This window comes from Seriola aureovittata, chromosome 13 (genome assembly GCF_021018895.1).
Source record: "Seriola aureovittata isolate HTS-2021-v1 ecotype China chromosome 13, ASM2101889v1, whole genome shotgun sequence".
Taxonomy (NCBI): Eukaryota; Metazoa; Chordata; class Actinopteri; order Carangiformes; family Carangidae; genus Seriola; species Seriola aureovittata.
Window position 1 is genome coordinate 6,777,418 of NC_079376.1, and position 20,681 is coordinate 6,798,098.

The 20,681-nt window shown below is 44.3% G+C and overlaps 1 protein-coding gene across 1 annotated transcript in view; it reads right to left on the minus strand.

Annotated features, from left to right (window-relative positions):
- Positions 1-20,681, minus strand: part of syne1b (spectrin repeat containing, nuclear envelope 1b) — a 70,541-nt gene that overhangs the window by 28,824 nt on the left and 21,036 nt on the right. Inside the window, 47 exon segments of the mRNA XM_056393714.1 lie at positions 139-294; positions 411-576; positions 729-997; positions 1,134-1,352; positions 1,451-1,595; positions 1,701-2,038; positions 2,173-4,333; positions 4,660-4,925; positions 5,196-5,372; positions 5,751-5,876; positions 5,974-6,120; positions 6,229-6,405; positions 6,574-6,741; positions 6,965-7,117; positions 7,218-7,544; positions 7,707-7,877; positions 8,093-8,193; positions 8,196-8,247; positions 8,533-8,850; positions 9,012-9,176; positions 9,535-9,678; positions 9,924-10,077; positions 10,317-10,489; positions 10,581-10,745; positions 11,096-11,251; positions 11,777-11,920; positions 12,037-12,219; positions 12,407-12,584; positions 13,181-13,317; positions 13,451-13,807; positions 14,319-14,483; positions 14,801-15,110; positions 15,253-15,425; positions 15,520-15,811; positions 15,961-16,110; positions 16,194-16,399; positions 16,485-16,597; positions 16,837-17,044; positions 17,156-17,359; positions 17,471-17,572; positions 17,740-17,922; positions 18,470-18,628; positions 18,805-18,955; positions 19,115-19,294; positions 19,416-20,041; positions 20,174-20,327; positions 20,454-20,620. Of these exon segments, the coding sequence (XP_056249689.1) occupies positions 139-294; positions 411-576; positions 729-997; positions 1,134-1,352; positions 1,451-1,595; positions 1,701-2,038; positions 2,173-4,333; positions 4,660-4,925; positions 5,196-5,372; positions 5,751-5,876; positions 5,974-6,120; positions 6,229-6,405; positions 6,574-6,741; positions 6,965-7,117; positions 7,218-7,544; positions 7,707-7,877; positions 8,093-8,193; positions 8,196-8,247; positions 8,533-8,850; positions 9,012-9,176; positions 9,535-9,678; positions 9,924-10,077; positions 10,317-10,489; positions 10,581-10,745; positions 11,096-11,251; positions 11,777-11,920; positions 12,037-12,219; positions 12,407-12,584; positions 13,181-13,317; positions 13,451-13,807; positions 14,319-14,483; positions 14,801-15,110; positions 15,253-15,425; positions 15,520-15,811; positions 15,961-16,110; positions 16,194-16,399; positions 16,485-16,597; positions 16,837-17,044; positions 17,156-17,359; positions 17,471-17,572; positions 17,740-17,922; positions 18,470-18,628; positions 18,805-18,955; positions 19,115-19,294; positions 19,416-20,041; positions 20,174-20,327; positions 20,454-20,620 (11,136 nt within the window).

Genomic DNA, 20,681 nt, shown 5'->3' on the forward strand with positions numbered 1-20,681 from the left:
AAGAAATGTAAACAAATGCCACATGACATTTTTTAACATACTGTTCCCTGGTAGACTTCACATCTGCTACCATTTCAGACAATAAAGAAATACATCACGGTCTTATGTGCATTCAAAGTGATTGAAATGATATGATACCTGATCCTCAATGGCACCCAATGCGAGTGAGACCTCAGCTAGTTGCATGGAGATTTCAGAGGGCAATATAGTGTAGAGGTCCAGGTACTTGCTCTGTTGCTGCTCTGCTAATTTATCCACATTCTGACGATAGGTGATCACTTCTCCATGCACAATCTATACATGACAAAAACAAGACCCTCATAAATAATAATATGCAAATAACAATGTTCTGGGGCTGACGGGAGGATATTAACAAAGATTAGATTTCTCTTTTTAGATGGCAGTTATACCTCAAGCTCCTGCAGTAGAGAATCGATGTCTGGTGTGGGATTGAGAAGAAGCTCCCTGGTCTCCTGGATCCAGGCCTTCGCAACACTGAGTTCCTTTTCCACTTCCTCTCTTTCCCTCAGTTCCTGAGCTGTTTGAGCCCGCTTAGTCCTGGACTGTGTCAGAAGGCTGGAAAGATAAAATGGACTCTACTCAAAATCTTATTTTCTAAATAGCACAGAATGCTATTACATCTAAATAATACAACTTTTAAATAATACAGTGGATACATCTGAATGTTTTCTTTATGTAGGTGAACAACAGGTTAATTTTCCCACTACCTTTCCATTTGGTCTTGCACAGCTCTGATCTCCTTGAGGCTGGGCAGCTCATCCTGGTCATTTGTGGGTGAAGGCACTTCCACATCGTGCAATAGGCTGAGGGCGTACTGGCGGAGCAGTGTAAGAGAGGAGAGCTCTCTCTCTAAGTCTTGGCTCAGCAAGTCATGCTGGTCTAGCAGCGACTGCAGGGTGGCTTTGGAGGCTTTCTCCACGGCACTGTCAGGGAAACGACTCTGGAGCTCATCAGACACTGCTCTCACCTTCACCATCTATAAAAAAAATATATAATTTAGAGAACTAGTGTATTTTAACTGTGTTTTTTCACTTAACATAATATTATATAAATAATAATAATCCCATCATTATAATCTGCATGTTTTCTTTCCATATTGTTTGCCTGTATACCTTCTCCCTAAAAGTCCTCCATTCCTGTGCTGTGTCCTCGAGTACTCTCTCCTGTCCCCGTGCCACACTGCGTAGTCGAGTCCAGCGCTGCCACACAGTGGTCATTGAGCGACTGATGGTGGCCTTGCTGGCATCACTCCCCACCAGCTCCAGCTGAGCGGCTTGCTCCTCTAAACCACTCAGCTTCTCTTGGAAGCCATTCACCAGTGATACAAGCGACTGAAAAAATAAGATACATTAAAGAAACGTGCATAACCTTCACAGATGCACCACCCTTTTTTTTGAAGAAGAAAAATACTTTTTTCGGCCTCTCATACCCGATGACTGCACAGCTTATCTTCAGCCTCTTGGCTTGTGGCTGCCTTTGCAGTGGAAAATTCTGTCAGCTTCTTTTCAGCTTCATTCATAATCTCAATGACAGTCTGCCTCGCCTCCTGATATGACTTCCACTGAGCCACACAGCTAAGAAAGACAAATTATATTGGAGGATAAAATGTCATTATTAACAAAATTACTATGTAATCACTGTATATTAAATGTGCACCACCACTCTTTCATTCTCACTACCTATGAAGGACATCCTGGTGACACTGGAGCTGATCTCGGACCTCCACGCCTCTCTGCTTTGCCGACTCCACGCTCAAACGGAGCTGCTCTTTAGCTGTGGGGTTGACCAGGTTCTCCAGCTGGGGCAACAGGCCATGCAGCTCCTCCAGGTGGCTCAGGAACTCCTGCTCCGTGGCCACGATGTCCCCTTGCTGCCGGAGACACTCCTCGTAGTTCTCCACATCCACACCAAGGCTAGCTTGCTGCAGGAAGGACACGGCGTCCTCCAGCCATTCACAGGCCGATTGCATCCTGAAGTGGTACTTCTGACACAACCCCAGAGCTTCCTCCAGAGTAATCTTCACACAAAAACAATTGAGAAAAAAACTATAACAGACTGTTTGGGTATAAAAAATTGTATTCAGGCATTATGGTAACTATAACAAACAGCATTAAATTAATGTATAATTTAGAGAATGTAATATTGCCTCACCTGTTTTGAGCTCAGTGCTTTTTGGACATCGGCCTGAAGCTTTGCCATTTCTTCCAGGTTTGTATCTACATGGGCCGGGACAAGCTCATTGGCACTGTTATACTCCTGTTTCTCCCTGCTACTGAGAGCGGCCACAATTCTCAGCCTGGACTGCACTTCCTCCTGCATGATTTGCTGCTTCCTGATCTCCTCCTGCACCTTCTCCACCCTCACGTCCACGATCACAGCACAGCCCAGTTCATCCCTGACCTGCTGCAGCCAGTCCAGAGTCCTCTTCATCTCTGTCTCAAAGTCTTTGCTTTGAACAAACCTGTTCTCACACTCTTCTATCAGCTCCCCTACTGCAGCCTGCAAAGACCGTAGCTCCTCTTGCCACAGAACCACTTGGTCTTTAGAGGCGTCATGGGCCGCATGGTCCACACGGGGGGCAAGAGTGTCCATCTGCTCCATGAGCCTTGACAAGTGAGAGTTGGCACTCTGGAGACTCCCTGCTAGAGCATGGTAGTTCTTCAGCCTCTCCTCAGCCGACTGGGTCTCTGCGTTGACTTTAACCAGCTGCTCTTTTGTTGCCTTTAACTGAGAGTCGACCTGCATGGCCATCGCCTTGCGGTCCTCAAATGTCTCCAAGGTTTCATCCAGATGCTCTACTTTCTGTTCAACCAACCTCTTCAGGCCGTTGTACAGGCTCACAAGCTGGGTCATTTCCTCTGTGCGCCAAGGCTGACCAGTGCTCCGAAATCCCTCTTTCTTCTGGTTCAGTTCACTCACAGCTAGACCAAGGTTGCTCAGATCTGCCTGAATGGCTTTGTAATCACTCTGCAAACTGACAACTTCTTCTGTCTGCAGCCCTACAGGTTGTGTGCCAAGATTGTTGAACTGTTCTTCGAGCTCTTTAAGTGCTTTATGAGTGACATCTATGAAAGAGGTGTACTCGTTCCTTGTAAGAATAGCCTGCTGGATTTTCTCCTGTTTCTCTTTGGCTAGTGCTAATATGCTGTTATATTGGTGGGGGAGGGTGTTGAGTTTTTCATCTAAATAGCAGTGGTCGACTTCATTCAGAGTGGGCAATATTTCCTGGCCAGCTCTTTGTACAATTAGGAGGAGGTTCTCATATTCAATTGCCTGCTCAACTATCAGTTGATACTTCAGTAGTTGTGCTTCCAATTCAGCGTCTCCAACCATGAGATTGATTTCAGGAAAGGTGACTATATCAGCTTGTTTCAACCATTGGCATATTTTCTCTAGATCGGTCTTGAAATACTTTCTGGAAACTAATACCTTTTCAAGCTCCTGCAGTTTCTGGCCACATCTATGTAACGTTTTGTCAAAGATGTTTTGTAACTCCTGTAACTTTGTGAGAATCTCATTCCTTTCTTCCTCGCTGGCATCTCTCATCAGATCCCTCCCCTGAGACCACAAGGAGGTCAGCTCACTCTGATAGGCTTTGAGACTGCTTTGGATGTTCCTGCATGTTCTGACCTGCTTGGCCAGGTCATCAGGTAACAAGGCAATGTACTCCTCTGCCTGGGCCTTCTTCTCATTCTGCTGGACCCAGGAAATTGACTGGTTCACAGCCATCAGGAACTGCGTCCTCTCTGTGAAAGCCTTGCTGAGGTGTTTTCTGCGCTGCACCACTTTCACGCTCAGAGATTCCACTTCAGATTGGGTGGCAGAAATCAGCTGCTGCAAACGCTGCCGTTCACTGAGGCCCAGCCGGGCCAGCACCCTGTCAGCATCGGCCATGGCCTGGGCCAGCAACAGCTGCTTGGCCTCCAACTCACTGCAAATGCTCAGGTGGTCAAACAGGAAGCTCTGAGCCAGCTCAGGGGGTGGACTCATTTTCATGGCCTCGGACAGGGCGGGCTGCTGCTCCTCTGCCCAGTCCCGAGCCTCTCTCAGACGGGCCTCTACTTGGCTCATATCTTCTAGCGTCACCACTGAGTCCTGGATTTTCCTCTCAATTAGGTTTTGCATTTGAGACCATCTCTGCTCAAAGTGGCTGATTTGCTCTTTTACCAGCTCCTTGTCATCCAGGTTCAAATGTTGGATGACTTTCTGTTTCTGATCTTTAAGGTCCTCAAGAGTGCCTTTTTGTTCTTCCAGGGTTACTGCAAGTTTCCGTAAAGCCTCCAAGTGCTGAGATGAACTTTCAGCATCCGTTCTGTTACAAAAAATAAACAAGTAATTATACAAATTTTGCATGAAACACGTGCAATCATTATTCAATCATTTCCCAACAGTGATGGTCATAATTGGCCTTGCACAGATCTTTTTTATCCAAGGAGGTCTCCTTCTCATAATCCCTGAAATCTTACATACATACATTTTTTCCTTATAAAATAATGTATAGCAATGGAAAAAGAGACTGTGAGAGAAAGCACAACTGGCATCTTTTTGCAGCCTTTTTTTGGCTTTAGCCTTGTCAGGAGAGTGGAATGAAGACGCAGCAGTATGTGACGGAAAAATGCACTTTATGCACAAACACACCTGGCCAGATTGTCCCACTCTTTGGACACCTGTTCGAACAGTGCCTCCACTGCAGAGATACAGTCATGGTATTCTTTAGCCCTCTGCAGGTCCTCCTCCCTCTGACCCTGCAGCTTGTTGGCCTGATGGCAGAGGTCGAGCCAGGAATGGCTCAGGCGGTCAAGCTCTGCATGTTCTGGGGAGTCCTGGCCACCAGTCAATCTGCTCACAGTCTCGGTCATCTTGGTCAGGATACTCTGTTTAGATTGCAGTTGCTGGCTGCATTCCTGTGTGACAAGCAATATATTTGATGGTGACCCTAAATACACCCAAATAGTAAGCAGATCTCTCTTTAATCCCCACACAACTGAAGCCAAAATGTTGGATTAGATGGCAAAAACGAAATCACCAACAGAGTCATGTTTAGACTCACAGTACTAGGCACATAGACATATGTTATATGTAGCTTTTAATAAATACCCAAAAGAAAAAGAGGTTTGACGAGGATGATAAAAAAAACTGTTGCCCATAACAGTGGTGGTGACACTGTTCCCTACCTTGGCTTGTGACAGCATGTTTTGAGCTATCTTGGTCTCCAGCTCTGCAGGCCTTCTGGAGAGACTGAGGAGCTGCTGCTCCATGTCCTGGAACAGGCTGGTTAGATCTTGTTTCTGTTCCTTGATCTCCCTCCAGCCCTCTGAAAGCTCCTGAGCACTGGACATCCTTTCCTCAATCTGTAAAAAGACATTTACAGTTTCTTGCATCAAATATTTGCAGGATTATATATTCCTAGATACAGAGCAGTTGCAATCACAGTGGGTGTCATGCTGCTTGTATGCATTTTCTGACTGAGTGATGAAGGAGTATTTGTAGGGTACTGGCCATAATATGCCTTATATCCATGCCAATCATTACACTGTGTGTCAGCACACAGTATTTCATGAAACCTTGTCAGTGGGTGTAATGTGTCAACATACCATCAAGGAAATTTCCTGTTTTCTTTTTTTTGTAATTAAAATCAGTTTGTGAGTCATTATTACTAATACACTAATCATCCTAGATTAATAAAATGTGTATTTTATGTTGTACAGTGATAAGGAGAAATAACTGACCGTGAGTTTGACCTGCTGGACCTTGGCAGCTGTCACTCTCACAGCATCATCAGACAGGTCACACACAGAACACACCAAGTCCAGGTAAGTACTGGCCTGCTCCTGAAGGGCCCTGTAGTGCTTCACCTGTGTGTATGCACAAGTAAATCATTCTAAATAAATTATACAAAAATAACTTAAGCGCACTGATGCTATCACTGCGTTCCAAGAGTGTGTCAGTTACCTGCTTGAGTGCCTCCTGCAGTCCAGATGGTCCCTGATCATTGAGCTGGAGCTCCTCCTGCACTGTGGAGAGCCAGGTCTGACTCTGCTGGAGAGTGTCCTGATGGCTAACGTGTTTCTGCAGCTCCCGGTCTAGACTCTGGTACACCTGTTCGACAAGGTGAGGTAAGACTTTCACTATCTTTACATCTTAAAATAAAAAGGCAGGTTGATCAAATGGAAAGCCTTTATAGTTAGTTAAATATATATTACTCACACGTTGAGCAGTGCTGCAAATGGCGGAGTAGCTGTCTCTGGTTCCCTGCTGATGAGCCTGGACTTGTTGACTGATCTTAGCTTGAACTTGATCTGTACAGCTGGCAACAAGACCTTCTCCTTTCTGCTGCAAGCTGCTGAGACGCTCCTCAAAACTGGCTATCTCCTCCATTATTGCCTAAAAGAGAACATTCAGGTGTTGCAGTTACAAATGCACATCATGAAAAGTAATCCATGAAATGTAAACCAAAATTATTTTCATGTAATGTAATAATATACACTGCTATATAACCAACACTACAGTAACAACTGTGAATATTTGCAGGACAGTGACACGGTTGGGCACCTTGTGTCGGGCAAGTTGCTGAGTGGCCATCTCCATACTGCTGGTCTGCATGGAGTCAGAGGTGACCAGTCTACTGGACATCTGCAACAGCCACTTCTCCACCTCTTGCAACTCACTGTTGTAATCCTCGTGCTCCTTCACCCACTCCACAAGATTCTGGACCTGTGTCTGAAACACAACACAAGCAAATCTCAGTCACGTTCATATTTGTATGACAACAAAACAATATATACTGGTACATCAATTTCAAACAGAAATCCTGAATTGCTACCATTATGTAATATAACAACATAATACTAGCAATTACATTTTTGGACTTAACTCGGACCCTCTATCCAAGACCAACTCTCCAGACTACATCTCAGCAGAAACAGTCTAACAGTATGCATACCTTAGCGGCCAAGCAGAGGTCTTGGTAGTCAGCCTGCAGGTTTTTCATGTTGTCACTTATTGTAGGGTCGTGGACTGTGTCGAGCAGGGCCTCTCCTTTCTCAATGACAGATTTCACTGCTGACTCATGCGATTGCACTGTCTGCTGGATGGTCTGCATGCATGAAGGTGGAGCAGAATAATGCAGTCAAAATTATTTAGTTGTCTTGTTCTATTTTCACGGTTTCCAAAAACATGAACCAATATTAAGTTACCTTGTACTTTGCTAGCTGAGCCTTCTTCTGGTAGAGTTCAGCTTTAGGCTCTACACTTGATGCTAAAAGGTTCTTGGTCTCCGTCACCCACTGGTTCTGGGCCTTGTATTTATCCATAAAGTCTTTGGAGAGTGAGATACATTTCTCGAGGGAGCTGTGCTCTGTGCGCAGAGCCACCATCAACTCCTCCAGTTGGAAGAGACGGGTCTCCACCTCCTCCTTTAGCTGATCTGCCTCGGGTTCCTCCAAGAACGCCATGGCTCGCTGAGTCTTCTCCCTCATTGCCTTCAGGTAAGTGTGACCCTGCTCCATGTCACCCTGAAGAGCCTGAAAGGTACATGGGCTTGGATTATCATGCTGTTGCTTCTTTTATTAGTGCAATGTTGCTCGCATTTCCACTGATGACATGTTGAAGTTCTAATGCTATGAATGGTCTTTACAGAGCAGACAATAACACACAAAAGGCATGTGTTCTATGTCAGAGTGTACCTCTAGTTTCTTCATCTTTCTCTCCATGGCAAATCGGTCCACTACATCGATACTTATAGCCACAGTGCTGAAGTTATTCTGCGCTTTGCTGAGCCAGTCTGAGAAGGTTCTGAAGACACACTGAGCCTCTTCAATGCAGGACACCTCCTCCTGCAGCTGTTTGATCGTCTCCTGCAACACAAAGGCGGAGGATGAAACAATGTTAGGATCATGTCAAAATAAAGATTTACAGAAAGATTTTAAAACTAAAAGTAAAGTAAAAGTTTAAAGCAACCAGGACAAATCTATCAACAAGCATGTATTCAAGTATATACTTATAGATATATATATAACATTAACTTTATGTGTTACTGTGATACTGTGTGCTGTGTTCAAGAAGATGTTACCAGTAAATGCAGAAGCAGAGCGTGGTAGCGGGCTGTGATCTGAGTGGCTCTGGTACTGATCCGACTGCTAATATGGGTTTCATCCAGAACCTGCTGGCCAAAAGACTGAGGCCCTCCATCTCCTCTTGATAAACCAGCACTTCCTCCTGCCAGCTCTGATAAAAGAAGGATCATTAGTGATGTTGGGGCAATTATCTTCATTTTTCATTTCACTGGAAAGTGTCAGGAAGTTACATTGATTCCATTGGAAATGAATTTGCTGCAAGGCTCTTGAAAACGATGAGAACTGCAGTGACCTGCTCTGCACTAAAAGTGTTTTGTCACTTGTGAAGAAATTATCCAGCAACTGAAACAGCATTGAAAACTATACATAATTATATAGTTTTGCACAAGGGTAAAAAATATTTCACATGCACACCCTGTGTGCACACTACGCTAACCTTTATTAGCTGGAGTTGAGCATCTTTAGTGGCGCGGTCAGACCGCCGATGGCTACGCAGTTGTGCTTTGGTCTCCATGCCCTTTAACCAGCTGTCGAGACGCTGGAACTTCTGCTCCATCTGTCGCAGTTTGGCCAGAGCACTGTTGAGCTGAGCCCGTGTGTCGGCCAGCCGGGCCTGGTACAACCTCCACTCCTGCTGCAGGGTCTCCAGCGCTCTATCCTCTATCTGAGGCAGTCCCCAGGGAACGACCAGTTCTCGACTGCACAGCAGAGTGTTTAACAAAGCCTGGCCCTCCGTGCAGCGCAGCTGTAGTTCCTGTAGTGACACAGATGTGGTTGACCACATTGAGCTCTCTAAACTTTTAGAAAACATATTACTTATGTGGAATAACATTTCAGGCTGTGTAGTAGTAACAGTAATATAATTAAATGTCAGTATTATTTACAACAATATTTCCACACTGATCATTTCCACACCTGCAGCTTTTGGAGAGTCTCCTCCAGCATATCAACATCGCCCTCCAGCTGGGTGTAGCAGGCGAGCTTCTCTTGTTCCTGTTCCAGCCAGTCCTCAAACGCATGGAGACCCCGCTGATACTCCTGGTGGGCTTTTACTAGTTCCTCTGCTTTGCCTACTGCCCTCTGAGAACACAGTGAGGATAATCAGTCGTAATCTAAGAGCTAATTGCCTTTTGTTTATGTGGCTCCTGCTTTGGTACTTTCACTTTTCACACTTTAACTGTGTGATACTTTTTAATGAATATTCTGTTGATGAATATCACTTATTATATCAAATTGTGTTTAAACGTAAGAATGAGCCTTATTAAATGACAGTAAACCATCGCTTTATGATGCCATCAAATTATCCTGTCACAGGTTTGTACATGTATACTTCTTTTGAAAGAGCAACAGAAAAGTGAACTGTATCACAGTACTAAAGCCAAAATGCATTTTAAATAGGATTCACTGCCTAGCGTTGTGCACTTCTGCTGCTCGTTACCATGGCATTGTCTTTGATGGTGTTATAGCACTCTTGCAGATCTTGGAGCTCCAGCTGAGCAACATAGTTCTCAGCAATACTGGCACTCTTTGCAGTGATGGTGTCCAGCAGGGTGTTGTGGCTCAGCACTTCTTCATACAGCAACTGAAACAACAGGAAAGGTTGAGTAACATTATCCATCAACTGTGCATTAATTCACATTGATACCTATTGTGGTTAAATGGCTCTTTGCTGGAAGATTTTAAAAACGTTCACCACTCATTTTCATTACTTGTAAGAATTTAGGGTTTAAAATTCAAATATATTCTGTATTTAAACAACTATCAGAGTGGTAAGGTAATTCACTAACTCATATACAAGTCTTACAGCATGACAGAAAATTGCAGTACCTTGGCTTTGCTCAGATTTGCAGTTTTGTCTCTCATCTCTGGGCACTGTTTGTCCGTGGGGTCAAGACTCTCCTCCACACGCTCAACCCACGCCACAAACTGTCGTACATCCTCCTGATAGCTGGTCCACTGAGACAGGGAACCCTCCAGCTGACTGTCAGTTTTAAAGAGTGCAGTGCGACAAAGTCAGACAACGGTACAGTAGTTGTAGCAATAGTTGCAATACAAAACAGAAGCAGCTGCAGCGCTTACACACTGTGTGCACTTCACACTTTTTATAGTTAACAGTTTGGGATTTTTTTTTTTTTGGTCAACAATGCTGTTGCTATGAAGCTACCAAAAGGGTGCTAGAAACACATTTTTAGGTGTTGTTACTTGTGGAAGAGAACAAACCTTTTGCACTGAATAGAAGCAGAGAGTAGAGCATCCCAGGAATCTTTTAGCTCCTGTATTTGTTTCTGGACTGCAGGCACTCCCTCAGCTGAGGTGTTTCTCTGAACTGACTCTCCTCTTGTGATCAGCATCTTCAGCTGGATCTCCTTCTCCTGGCGAGCGGTCAGCAAGGCCTGGTGCAACAATCACACGTGTATTTATTGCAACGCTATATTGGGAATTTACTGTGATAACTCCTTGAAAACTACCAGCGACTCTGTATACCTCCAGCTTGATCATCCTGCTATCAAGAACGTTTTTGTCGGCAGTGGGGGTGCAGTAAGTCTGCAGCATGTGGCTCGTATCGGCCACCCAGTTCTGAAGCTCCTTTAACCCTTGGGAGAAAAGCTGGTGCTCGGTGACTATTCGATCGATCCGAGATGCCTTCTCCTGCAGAATTACAAAGCAGGACACAGTCAGAAAATGATCACTATGAGTTTTAGAGATTTAATTCACACTAGGCTCAACCTGGTAATTGCACATGCAGATTCTTGAATGACTAATAAAGATTTAGTACAACAGGCATAAAGGAAATTAACTTGTATATCCTGTGTATAAGACTTATAGTAACAAAAGAAAGAAATTAGTTTTTAATTATGGTGTGTTAGTACCTTCTCTGTTTATCATCTGTAAAAATAACTTAAATCAGAGCTCGATCCAGTCTAGTGCCTCTGTCTCCTCTCCAGCTCTACCCCTAGAAAAGCCCCAGTGCACAGGTAGATTGGAAGGCATTACTGTACCTTGGTCAGGTTGGTTAAAGCTAGGTACTGAGCAGAGAGTTGCGAGACACGGTGCACAAAACCCTTGCCGGCCGCGTGTTCATCCCACAGCAGCTGGGCCTTCTCTTTCAGCCTGTTCAGCTGAACCTCGTGAGAGGCTAATTCCTCAAGCACAGACTGGAAGAGCACAAGCAGGTTATCAAAGAGGCATGCAAGCTGACACACAGATATAAGACAGTTAACTCCGGACACAGACTGAGGGGGTTAGAGATGGCAACATGGCAAAAAGAAAAGAGAATGAGATGTTTGGCCAGTGTTACTGTTAAAGCTCTCGGTGGTCAAGACGTGCAATCAAGGCCTCTGGAAACAGCTGGTAGATAGTTTTAAACACATTTAAAATGCCTTTTATGAATACAGTGAGAATTAATTTCTATGACAGACACTTAAGAAGATGTGAAAACAGCAAAGAGAAGCAGAAAGATGGCATGAATTCAAAAAGCAAGCAACTGGCAGTTAGCATAAGCTCTTGGCAGTTTTTCCTAGGCAAATAATAGCTACGCTAAAACACTGTAATGTACAGTAGGTGGAATGGTGAGCTTCTGCACATGACAGGTGTAGTCAGGTTGGCACTCAAGCACTGAGTGGTTGTTGCACTTGAGCATGAGGGGCGTTCCAAGCTCGGTGGATTTTGGACATTGGTACCTGTAGCTTGTGAAGCTCCAACTTCTTGGCTGTGAGATCATGAAGCCTCGTGCTGCTCTCCTGTACAGCCAGCTCGGTCACATTCAGACACTCCTGGAGGGGCTCGGCACTTGCCTCAAAATCCTTCATCTGAGACAAAACGTTCTGAAACAAACAAAAGACACTGATGAGATGTTTCCTTGGCTTCAGATGTATTAATACACTGCAGGTTTTTACTGTGGGAATGACATGAAAGATGGCCCAGATGTTTAGATGCTTACTTGTAGACTTGCTTCTCTGTTGTGCAGGTTAGACATCATATTTTTCCAGTCCTCTCTGGCAGTGTTCATTTTTGCCCGAACTGCATCGACTTTGTCTTTACCTACGATACTGGAGATGAGCTCACCGTTTGCAACCACAGCATTCAGCTTTGACTGACCTTGGTCTCTGTCACTTAGAAACTCCTGAGAGGAGAGACAGGAGAGATGAGATGACAACTCGAGCACACAGTAAAACTCTTAATCTTGCAGTTTTGGGTTATTTAGTTGCAGTTACATTATGTATAAGGTTAAAAAAAGAGACACGGTACTGAAGTGTTAAGTGGTAATCAAATACATTTTTCCGACAGCATGAGGTCTCTGAGTGCTGTACCTGAATCTTCTGCAAGCTAGATGAGGCCTCATTGAGATTTTGAGGGACATCAAAACACTTGGCTGTGTTGATTTTGGCATTGACCAACCACTGCTGGAACTCTCTGAAGGATGAGCGGAAACCTTGTTCCAGCAGCTTCTCTTTGCTCTGGCACTCCCTGGACGCTTGGAGACTCAGACTAGAAACAAGTAAACAAGTAACATGTATAATCGTTAATCAATGCCTATCAATCAAAAAACCATGTGAAATGTTACATTTTTGGTGACAGTGTGTTAGAGAGGTGTCGGTTCAGTTATATAGTAACTTGTCGTTGTAGACTGCAGTCTGTGATTTGTTGTATTAAGCTGTAGTTTACTGTAAAGTGTTTTTAATATGTTTGCTCCTCCAGATATGTGAATGTAGTGGTGTGCAATGTTCAATGCAATACAATATAATGCAGTTCAAAAATACACAATTACACTGTGGACGTTGCAGCCTTGTGGTATGCACTCTAACCATTTGGCTACCAGGATGCGGAAAGAGAGCTAAATCATTATTCTAAACATTTAACTACGGTCGTATTCATTGTGGGGCTATTACACTGCATTGCAATGACCTGTACAAGTCACTCCTGATCTATACTTGTACAACAAATCCCGTGTAATGATCTGGCAATCGTCTAAAATAACTAATATATCTTACAAATTAGACATAAAATATCTAAATGCTAAATGTAGTGACAGTTTACCTTGAAGAACCAGGACTACTATGTGCTATATTCATTCATTTTCTCACCTGTTGTATTCTTTAATAAGAGCAGACACTCTCTCAGACTGTGTGCCCATGTCTCTGGAGAACCGGCACAGATCGTTGAGTTGCGTCTTTAGACTATCAGACATGGGCTCAGCTTTGACAAGTTCCTCTAACGTGTCCTGGATGGAAAACAGATATCATGAAGTGATGAACAACCAAAAGTATTTATATGTTCTCGTAAACTACTGCTATTGTTGCTTGTTTCGTATTAAAGGTGGCTTACTATTAGGACTGAATTAAGCCAAGACCTACCTTTGCTATCTGCCACCGCTTAACAGCCTCCTCTCCATCCTTTTTGTCATCTGCATGGGCCAAACGCAGACGCCAGTTGTGTAGCTTACGGTTGAAATCCTGCAGGTCGTGCTCCAGCTGTGCTGACAAGCTGCTGAACTCTTGTTCAGAGCTGGCTATCTGGGAGAGGGCTGTCTCCAGACTGGCCCGTGTCTGTAGTGCTCCACGTTCCCACTGTTCCCATGATGACAATAAGGCTGCTTCCTCTCGCTCCATAGCCTCATAGCCCCCCGAGCCAGTGTGATCTCTCGCCACTGCCCCACATCTTTGAACCCGATTCAGCCTCTCTCTGCCTCGCTGCTTAGAGTCAAGCAACTCCTGAGAAGAGAAATTTATCACCTCCGTCAACTTACAAAAGTACTAGTTATAAGTTTAGAGAAGTGCTATCTTTAAAGCATGTAATTTTAAATACAGTTTTCCCCAGAGCCAAAAGGGCCTAACAGGAGTCTTCTCAGGTATGCTGAGGTCTTCGATCATATTAAAGGGAATAATAAAATATAAATTCTGGTCATGTGTCATCACCTGAGACCAAAAATGTAAATCTGTTGTCACAAGTGGTAGAAATGACTGGACATTAATGCTCAGTCTTTCCTACACGGAGAGGAGCTCAGTTATCCTAGAATCTCATCTCAGAGTCAAGCTACTACTCCACTGAGAGGATCCAGCTAAACTGGTTCAAACACCTACTAACAATGTCTCCCAGGTGACTCAATGTGGAGGTTTTGAGGCTAAAGCTGGGATGGGAGAAGTCCCAGAGTAGATATGACAGAAAACACACTGAAGGTCAGACATCTCTCATCAGGTAGTATAACATTTTTAAGTTTCTCACCTGCACTTTGGAGAGTTTTCTTTTAATAGAGAGTGAGTTTCCTGACAGGTCCGACCAGCGCTGGAGTTCCTCTTTTGCTGAGATCAGCCAGTCGTTGAAGTCTCTCACAGCATCAAGATACTGCTCATGCTCAGACACAATGTTTTGCATGGACTGCACTTTACCCTTTGGGGATAAAAAGACAATGTAAACATCAACTACTGTGTATGATACTGTGTAAAATAGCAAAATGTCCATCTAAGATACTAAAGTAATAGTGGTCAAACTTGCATGATATAACCAGCTTCTCAGACACAATTTGGAAACTTAGATCAGCTTGTAAGAAAGCTGATCATGATGCAAAGTGTTTGCTCTGTGAGAGTGTTTTTTAATGTTCCCATATCCACACCTTCTTTTCTGCTGACCCAGTTTTCCTAAATTATTCATCTAAGGTTTGGCAGGTATTTGCAAATACTATTAACCAATGCAAGTATCTAGATCACCTTGACAACAGCTGAGATATCAGCAAAATGTGCATTGAGCTCTGCCCTCGACTCTGGTCCAAAGGTCTGGTCGCCAGTTTTTTCATGCATCTCCACGGCTTTGTCTGTTAGGCGTGACAGTGCTCCTGCGTGAGCGTCCACGTCGGCCAGGATGGCTCTGAGTCGCTCAAGCAAAGCTGATTTCTCTTTGAGGCCAGGCTGCTGAGGCAGAGTCATCCCAACCTCCTGCTCCACTGACTCCATCCACTGCTGCAGCTGACTCTTATTCTCCTGAAAGCTGGTCCACTGGGCCACGGTCCACTCCAGACGACTATGAGCAACGATAAAATGTTATTAAGCAAGGTAGAACAGCACAATGCATGTTACTCAGGGTTATGAACTATGGTGACACTGTTATCAGCCTTCAATCTGACAGTTCTCCCTGAAAGAATAAAAGAGGACACATTTCCTACCTGTGGCAACTCATTGAAGTCATCAACATATTGGCCCAGGCATCCTTCAGGCTCTGTAGCTGTGAACAAATGGCCTCCTGCCCCTCCATTCTGTTGTGCTTCAGGACCTGTTCTCCTTTTCCCACTGTCATGTTGAGCTTCACTTCACCTTCGCCTTTCATTAGCAGGATATCCTACACACAGAGGAAAACAGTTTTACAGCAAATAGAAAAAAAACATGGACTCCAAAGTAGTATGTTCTCTTTGATCAGGGCATTATTCACTGACCTGTACAAGACCTAGCCTTTTCTCCAGAGTCTCTTTATTGCCAACTGTGCTGTTGAGTGAAGCCAGGCGCTCCTGGACTCCGTTAAGCCAGGTCCATGTAGTCTGCAGTGTCTCTTCAAAGGCCTGTTGCTCCTGTAAAGTGAGCTGGCAGCTGCGCAGCCGTTCTCTCACACGCCTCAGCAAGGCCTGGTGCTGTGACTGCAGCTGAGCTGACACCCTCGTCTCACTACCGTCGCCTCGCCCACCTTCATTTAGCGCCTGGCCCTCCTGGCATAAACGCTCAAATGAGTCCCTAAATGGAAAGAAGTAAAATGTTTTAATATATTCTTTGATGAATGAATTGGAACAATAATTAGGGATCCTTTTAGGAATACTGTCAGATGCTACAAAGGCATTAAAAGCCTATCTTGTTTTATTAGTAGAAACACAGAGTAGAATCACCTTTCTTTGAGCACTTCCTGCTGATATTCCTCCACTTGCTCAAGCACAGCCTTTTCAGGACCACGCTGACTGGCTTCCAACAGATCCGTGGTCATCCTCTTTTCCATATGTTCCAACCACCACCTGAGCTTCTTGAGGCGACCCTCGAACCTATAAGGAATTTCGAATGGCATATTCATAAATAGAGGGGTTTAGAATGTGCTTTACAGAACCGGTTCATGTAAGTCTCTTACCCTTTCATGAGGGATGCGCTGTCCTCCAGGATCTGTTGGTTCTGTCTGCACTGCTCAACAAAGCTGTCCCAGTCCTGCTGGATGGAGGAAAGGTGCTGCTGGACCTGCCCGGCACTGGCTTTGGGAAGATGGAGTAGGAGCTTCTCTCCTTCTTCACAGACCTGTGTGAGACGGACCTCACCCTCCTCCACACGATCCATGGCGCCCTGACAGATAATTCAAATCACTTTTAGCTTTGTACTCGTAGCTCCTGGCATGTGTGATATTTTCTGAATTAGGACCTAGCTTTACCTTTAGTTTCTGTAGTTTGCGTTCCACAATTTGAGTGTCTCCAGATCGGTCAGAGCATTCTTTCACTATCTCCCTCTGTTCGGAAAGCCAGCGATGGAACTCCTGAACTAGGTCTGAGGAGCAAAGGGAAAAGAAAATTAATATCTGGTGGAGACTAAAACAGAATCAAGTTTAAACTCACACATGCATGTCTTCCCTCGGATAGGAAAAGGATTAGGCTGCTAGTTGTGTAATGTATTGCAGAATGTATACGTTTACTTAGTATTACAATAGTGCGGCATTTAAGCCACCACATCAAGCGGCCACTTAGTGAAACTACACATTTCCCTCAGATGTTTTTCAGATTTCTTACCATTGAACTGCTGCTGAAGACAGTTCTGCAGTGACGCGAGTGTCCTGGCAGAAAGCTGGTTTGCAGACTCATAGGTCTTGATGAGATCAGTGAGTGCTGAACCCAGACCAGCCAGCTCTTCAGAGGGATATTTTCTACACAGGGTGTTGAGGCTCTCCCTGGTAGAGTCAATGCTTCCCTGCTGATTTTGCAGCTCCTTCTGAAGGTCCTTCGAGTATATGTAAAAAAGTTGATTAGTAGTTGATTCGCTTCCTCACATTCTCATCTCTGATATTTATAGGAAAAGAAGGGTTGATTAGGATTAAGATCAACACTGTACCTTCACTCTGCAGATGTCCTCAGGATCTGATCCAGTGGGAGAAGAAACCAAGGAATCCTCCATACTTTTCAGCCATGCAGACATCTGTGAGATGTAATCCTCCAGCTGTTTCCTTTGGAAACTGAAGTCCATGAGGTTTCCCCTGGCCTGCTCATGGAGCTTCTGAACAGTGCTGATCTTCTTCCGCAGGTCATTCTCCAGCACCTGAAGCAAGAAGAATTAAAGTTATATACACATATGCATATGGAGAAGGGAGCCTTACTTCTTCTGTGGGGAAAAAAACAAAATAAATACAATCATTATCATATTAAATACCTGTAATTTAGCAGGAGTCTCTTGACTTTGACTACACTTCTTCAGCTCTGAGACTCTGCTCTGCAGGGCTTCAAGTTTCTGTTCCTTCTCACCCATTTCTGCCTGTGGATGTATTAAAAGAGAAAAAGCATGTATTACACTCTTCTGAGTGGCTTTGTTTGGTAATCTGCAAGATTACCAAACTAATTTAACATTTGCATTGTCCTATGTGAAAAACCACATCTAAACACATCATTACCCTCTTTTACTGTGACATCAGAAAACCATACCTGTAACGTAGAGAGCCTTTCCGACACCTTCTGACTGTTGTTGAGGTTGTTGAGGCTTTCATTTAGTTCAATCACACAGCTGCTTGTCCAGCTCTCAATGTCCTCGCTGATCTTACGCACATCATCCCACAGAGCTACACTCTGGTTCAGGCGATCAATGTTGTCATCTATTTTCTCAGACACCTGGAGAGTGGATTCAATAAGCCACGCATGTTTACTCTGTGTTGTAAGTCTTGCACAGAGCTTTTATGTTTTATATCAGCTTGCTAATGCAACATAACACAGAGTACAACATTTTTCTTGACCATTTCATGTATACAAATTGTACGTGGCAATTAAAATATCTTAGAGTAACTTCACAGTGAATCTTTTGTGGCTGGGAATTGTGGCACAAACCTTCATGTCTCTGACCACACAGGACAATACTGTGTGTGTGGACATAAGTGTGATCATGTGCACTTGTTTTATCACATATGGTTTGAGGATGTGAAGCAAAGAGAATGTCGGTAAAACTTTCAACAGACTATTGTAAAAGGATTTCCTGCTTGTGAACAAATCTCATTATAAAACCAAAACCAAAAATTAATTGATCCAACTTAGAAGTAATGTCAATGTAGCTGAAACCTAAAATAGCTTGTTTCTGTGTAGAAACTCTATTGTTGTCCCAAAACAATCAAAAACACTTGAATGACACATCACATCAACACATCAGGATTATAGTCAGACTCACGTCCAGCCACTGATCCACTAGTGTCTCCATATCCTTCTTCATCATTTCAGAGTCACAGTCGGGGATCTTCTTCAGTTCAATCACAAGCTGTTTTCCTTTGCAGGAAAACTGGTCCAGGTCATGTTGCTTGACCGTCATCTCTGTCTTCACCGCCTCATGCTAGAAATGGAGCAAACACAGCGAAACATTTAAGCAATCTGATAACCAATCATAAAGCTTTTTTCTTTTTTAGGATTTATGTCATGAACAGATTAAATTTAACAAAGAGAGATCACATCCTCAAAGATATATATTTTACTAAGCTTAACAAGTTGTGTTTTGACATTTATTCTGACCTTGGTTAGTGACCTCTTGGTTTCCTCGTGGTCTTTCAGAACAGAGCTTATGTCAACCAGAGGCTCAGTGCTCTCAATTACGCTGCTGATGGAGGTTTTCAGGATTTGGTATTCTCTCATGAGCTCAACAAGAACATTGCACTGCTCCTGTCTGTCAAAAGAAGAGCGATCTATATTACCCATACAAGCTTATATGTAAACAAACTGTAAAAAAAAAACAATTAAGTGGATAAAAGAGAAAATGCAAAAAAAAAAACCAACAAAAGACTGTTGTTAAAAAGGGATGAAAAACTCTTTCCCGTCCCCGCACCTCTCTGTGATGAGCTTCTTGGTGTCCTCCCACGTGGTCTCCAGCAGACTGATTTCCCTCAGCACCTCCCCGGCCAGCTCCGCATCTCTCTGGGCCAGCTGGTTGCCCTTGTCCCTCAGCCACTGCTCCTCATGCTGGTGAGACTGTAGTTCATCCTCCAGCTGATTAAAGAACCTCAGCCTGACAAACAAAGGGATAATATGATGCTGTCGTCCGCATTCTCGTATCCACACATGGGTGTTTGTTAATAGTGCAAAATGGTAATATTATCATTGATATCATTGACCTTATATTGCTTTACCTCTGTTGCAGAGCATGCAGGCTCGGCTCTTTGAAGCTCTGGTGATCTGCTTTTTCTTCAATGTCCTCCACAGCTTTGAGCAGCTGTTCTTTCCGCTGTCTAAATGAGGTCCACAGAGCCCCTAGGGCCTCTGCTTCACTCTGCTTAGTACCAAGTAGGTTCCTCACTGTATCCAGCTCAGCACTGAGTGAATCAGCCAGCATACGACATGACTTACGAGACCCCTCTTCAGCACCGATGTGGAGATGGCTTTTGCAGAGACTACTGTCCAGATTGACGGCCAGGGTCTCAAGATGGGTAATGTCTGGGACAATAGTGGCCAGTTCCTGCTGCAGCTCCTCTACTCTTCCGCGATCCCAGCTCCCTGCACTCTCCACAGTCTGTCTCAGACCCCGCAACACCCCTGCAGCCACACTGTGGGTCTGCAGAAAAGCCTCAAGCCTTTCCAGACACTCTAACTGGAGCTCCGCTATGTGCTGGGCCTCTATGTAGGGCTGCAAACAGCTGTCTGCTCTGCTGCGGAGGAGCTGTGCATCACCAGGCTCACAGAACTGACAGAGCTTCTCGGCCTGCTGCTCCAAGCTCTGTCTCACACTGGACTGCTTCTGCAGGGCCGCCTGGGTCTCCTGTCAAAAAGCAAGCGACAGGGGATCAGGTGTTGCTCTTAAGCAAGTCGCTATTCATCTGCTCACTGACTTTATATGGTCCTGGTGAAAAGCAGCATTCCACATGCACAAATGGATAGCAATAAATCTTACCTTTACTTGTGCGGCGGCAGACTGCAGCTTGCTAATGTTGACTTGAGAAGCTGAGTGCACATTTGAGAGCATGGCTTCACTCCATTGGGAGAATTTAAGCAGGGCCTGGTCAAACTGCTCCACCAGGGAGAGGTGGTTCTGAAAATCTTTGATTCTGCGGGACAAAACGGCAGCATAGTGAGTCAAATCAATCCTAGAATTTAGATGATTATAAAAATGGATTTTGTGAAGAAAATTACAATGAAAAACTTTTATTTCCAGTTCAACTATCTATCTGTACCTTTGAGGCAGGCTTTCATTTTGAACGTGCAATCTCTTCTGCAGAGTCTCCAGCTCGTCTTTCAGCTGCCTCACTCTCTCTTCAGGTGCAGTCACATACAATGAGTTCCCCAGAGATACTAGTTCAGCATGAGCCGGCTCCAGGTACTGGACTTCAGAGTGCAAGGCCTGAAGGGAAATTTTCATGTATGTTATGTATTAATTCACCATTTCTTTTAGGGTTAGGACT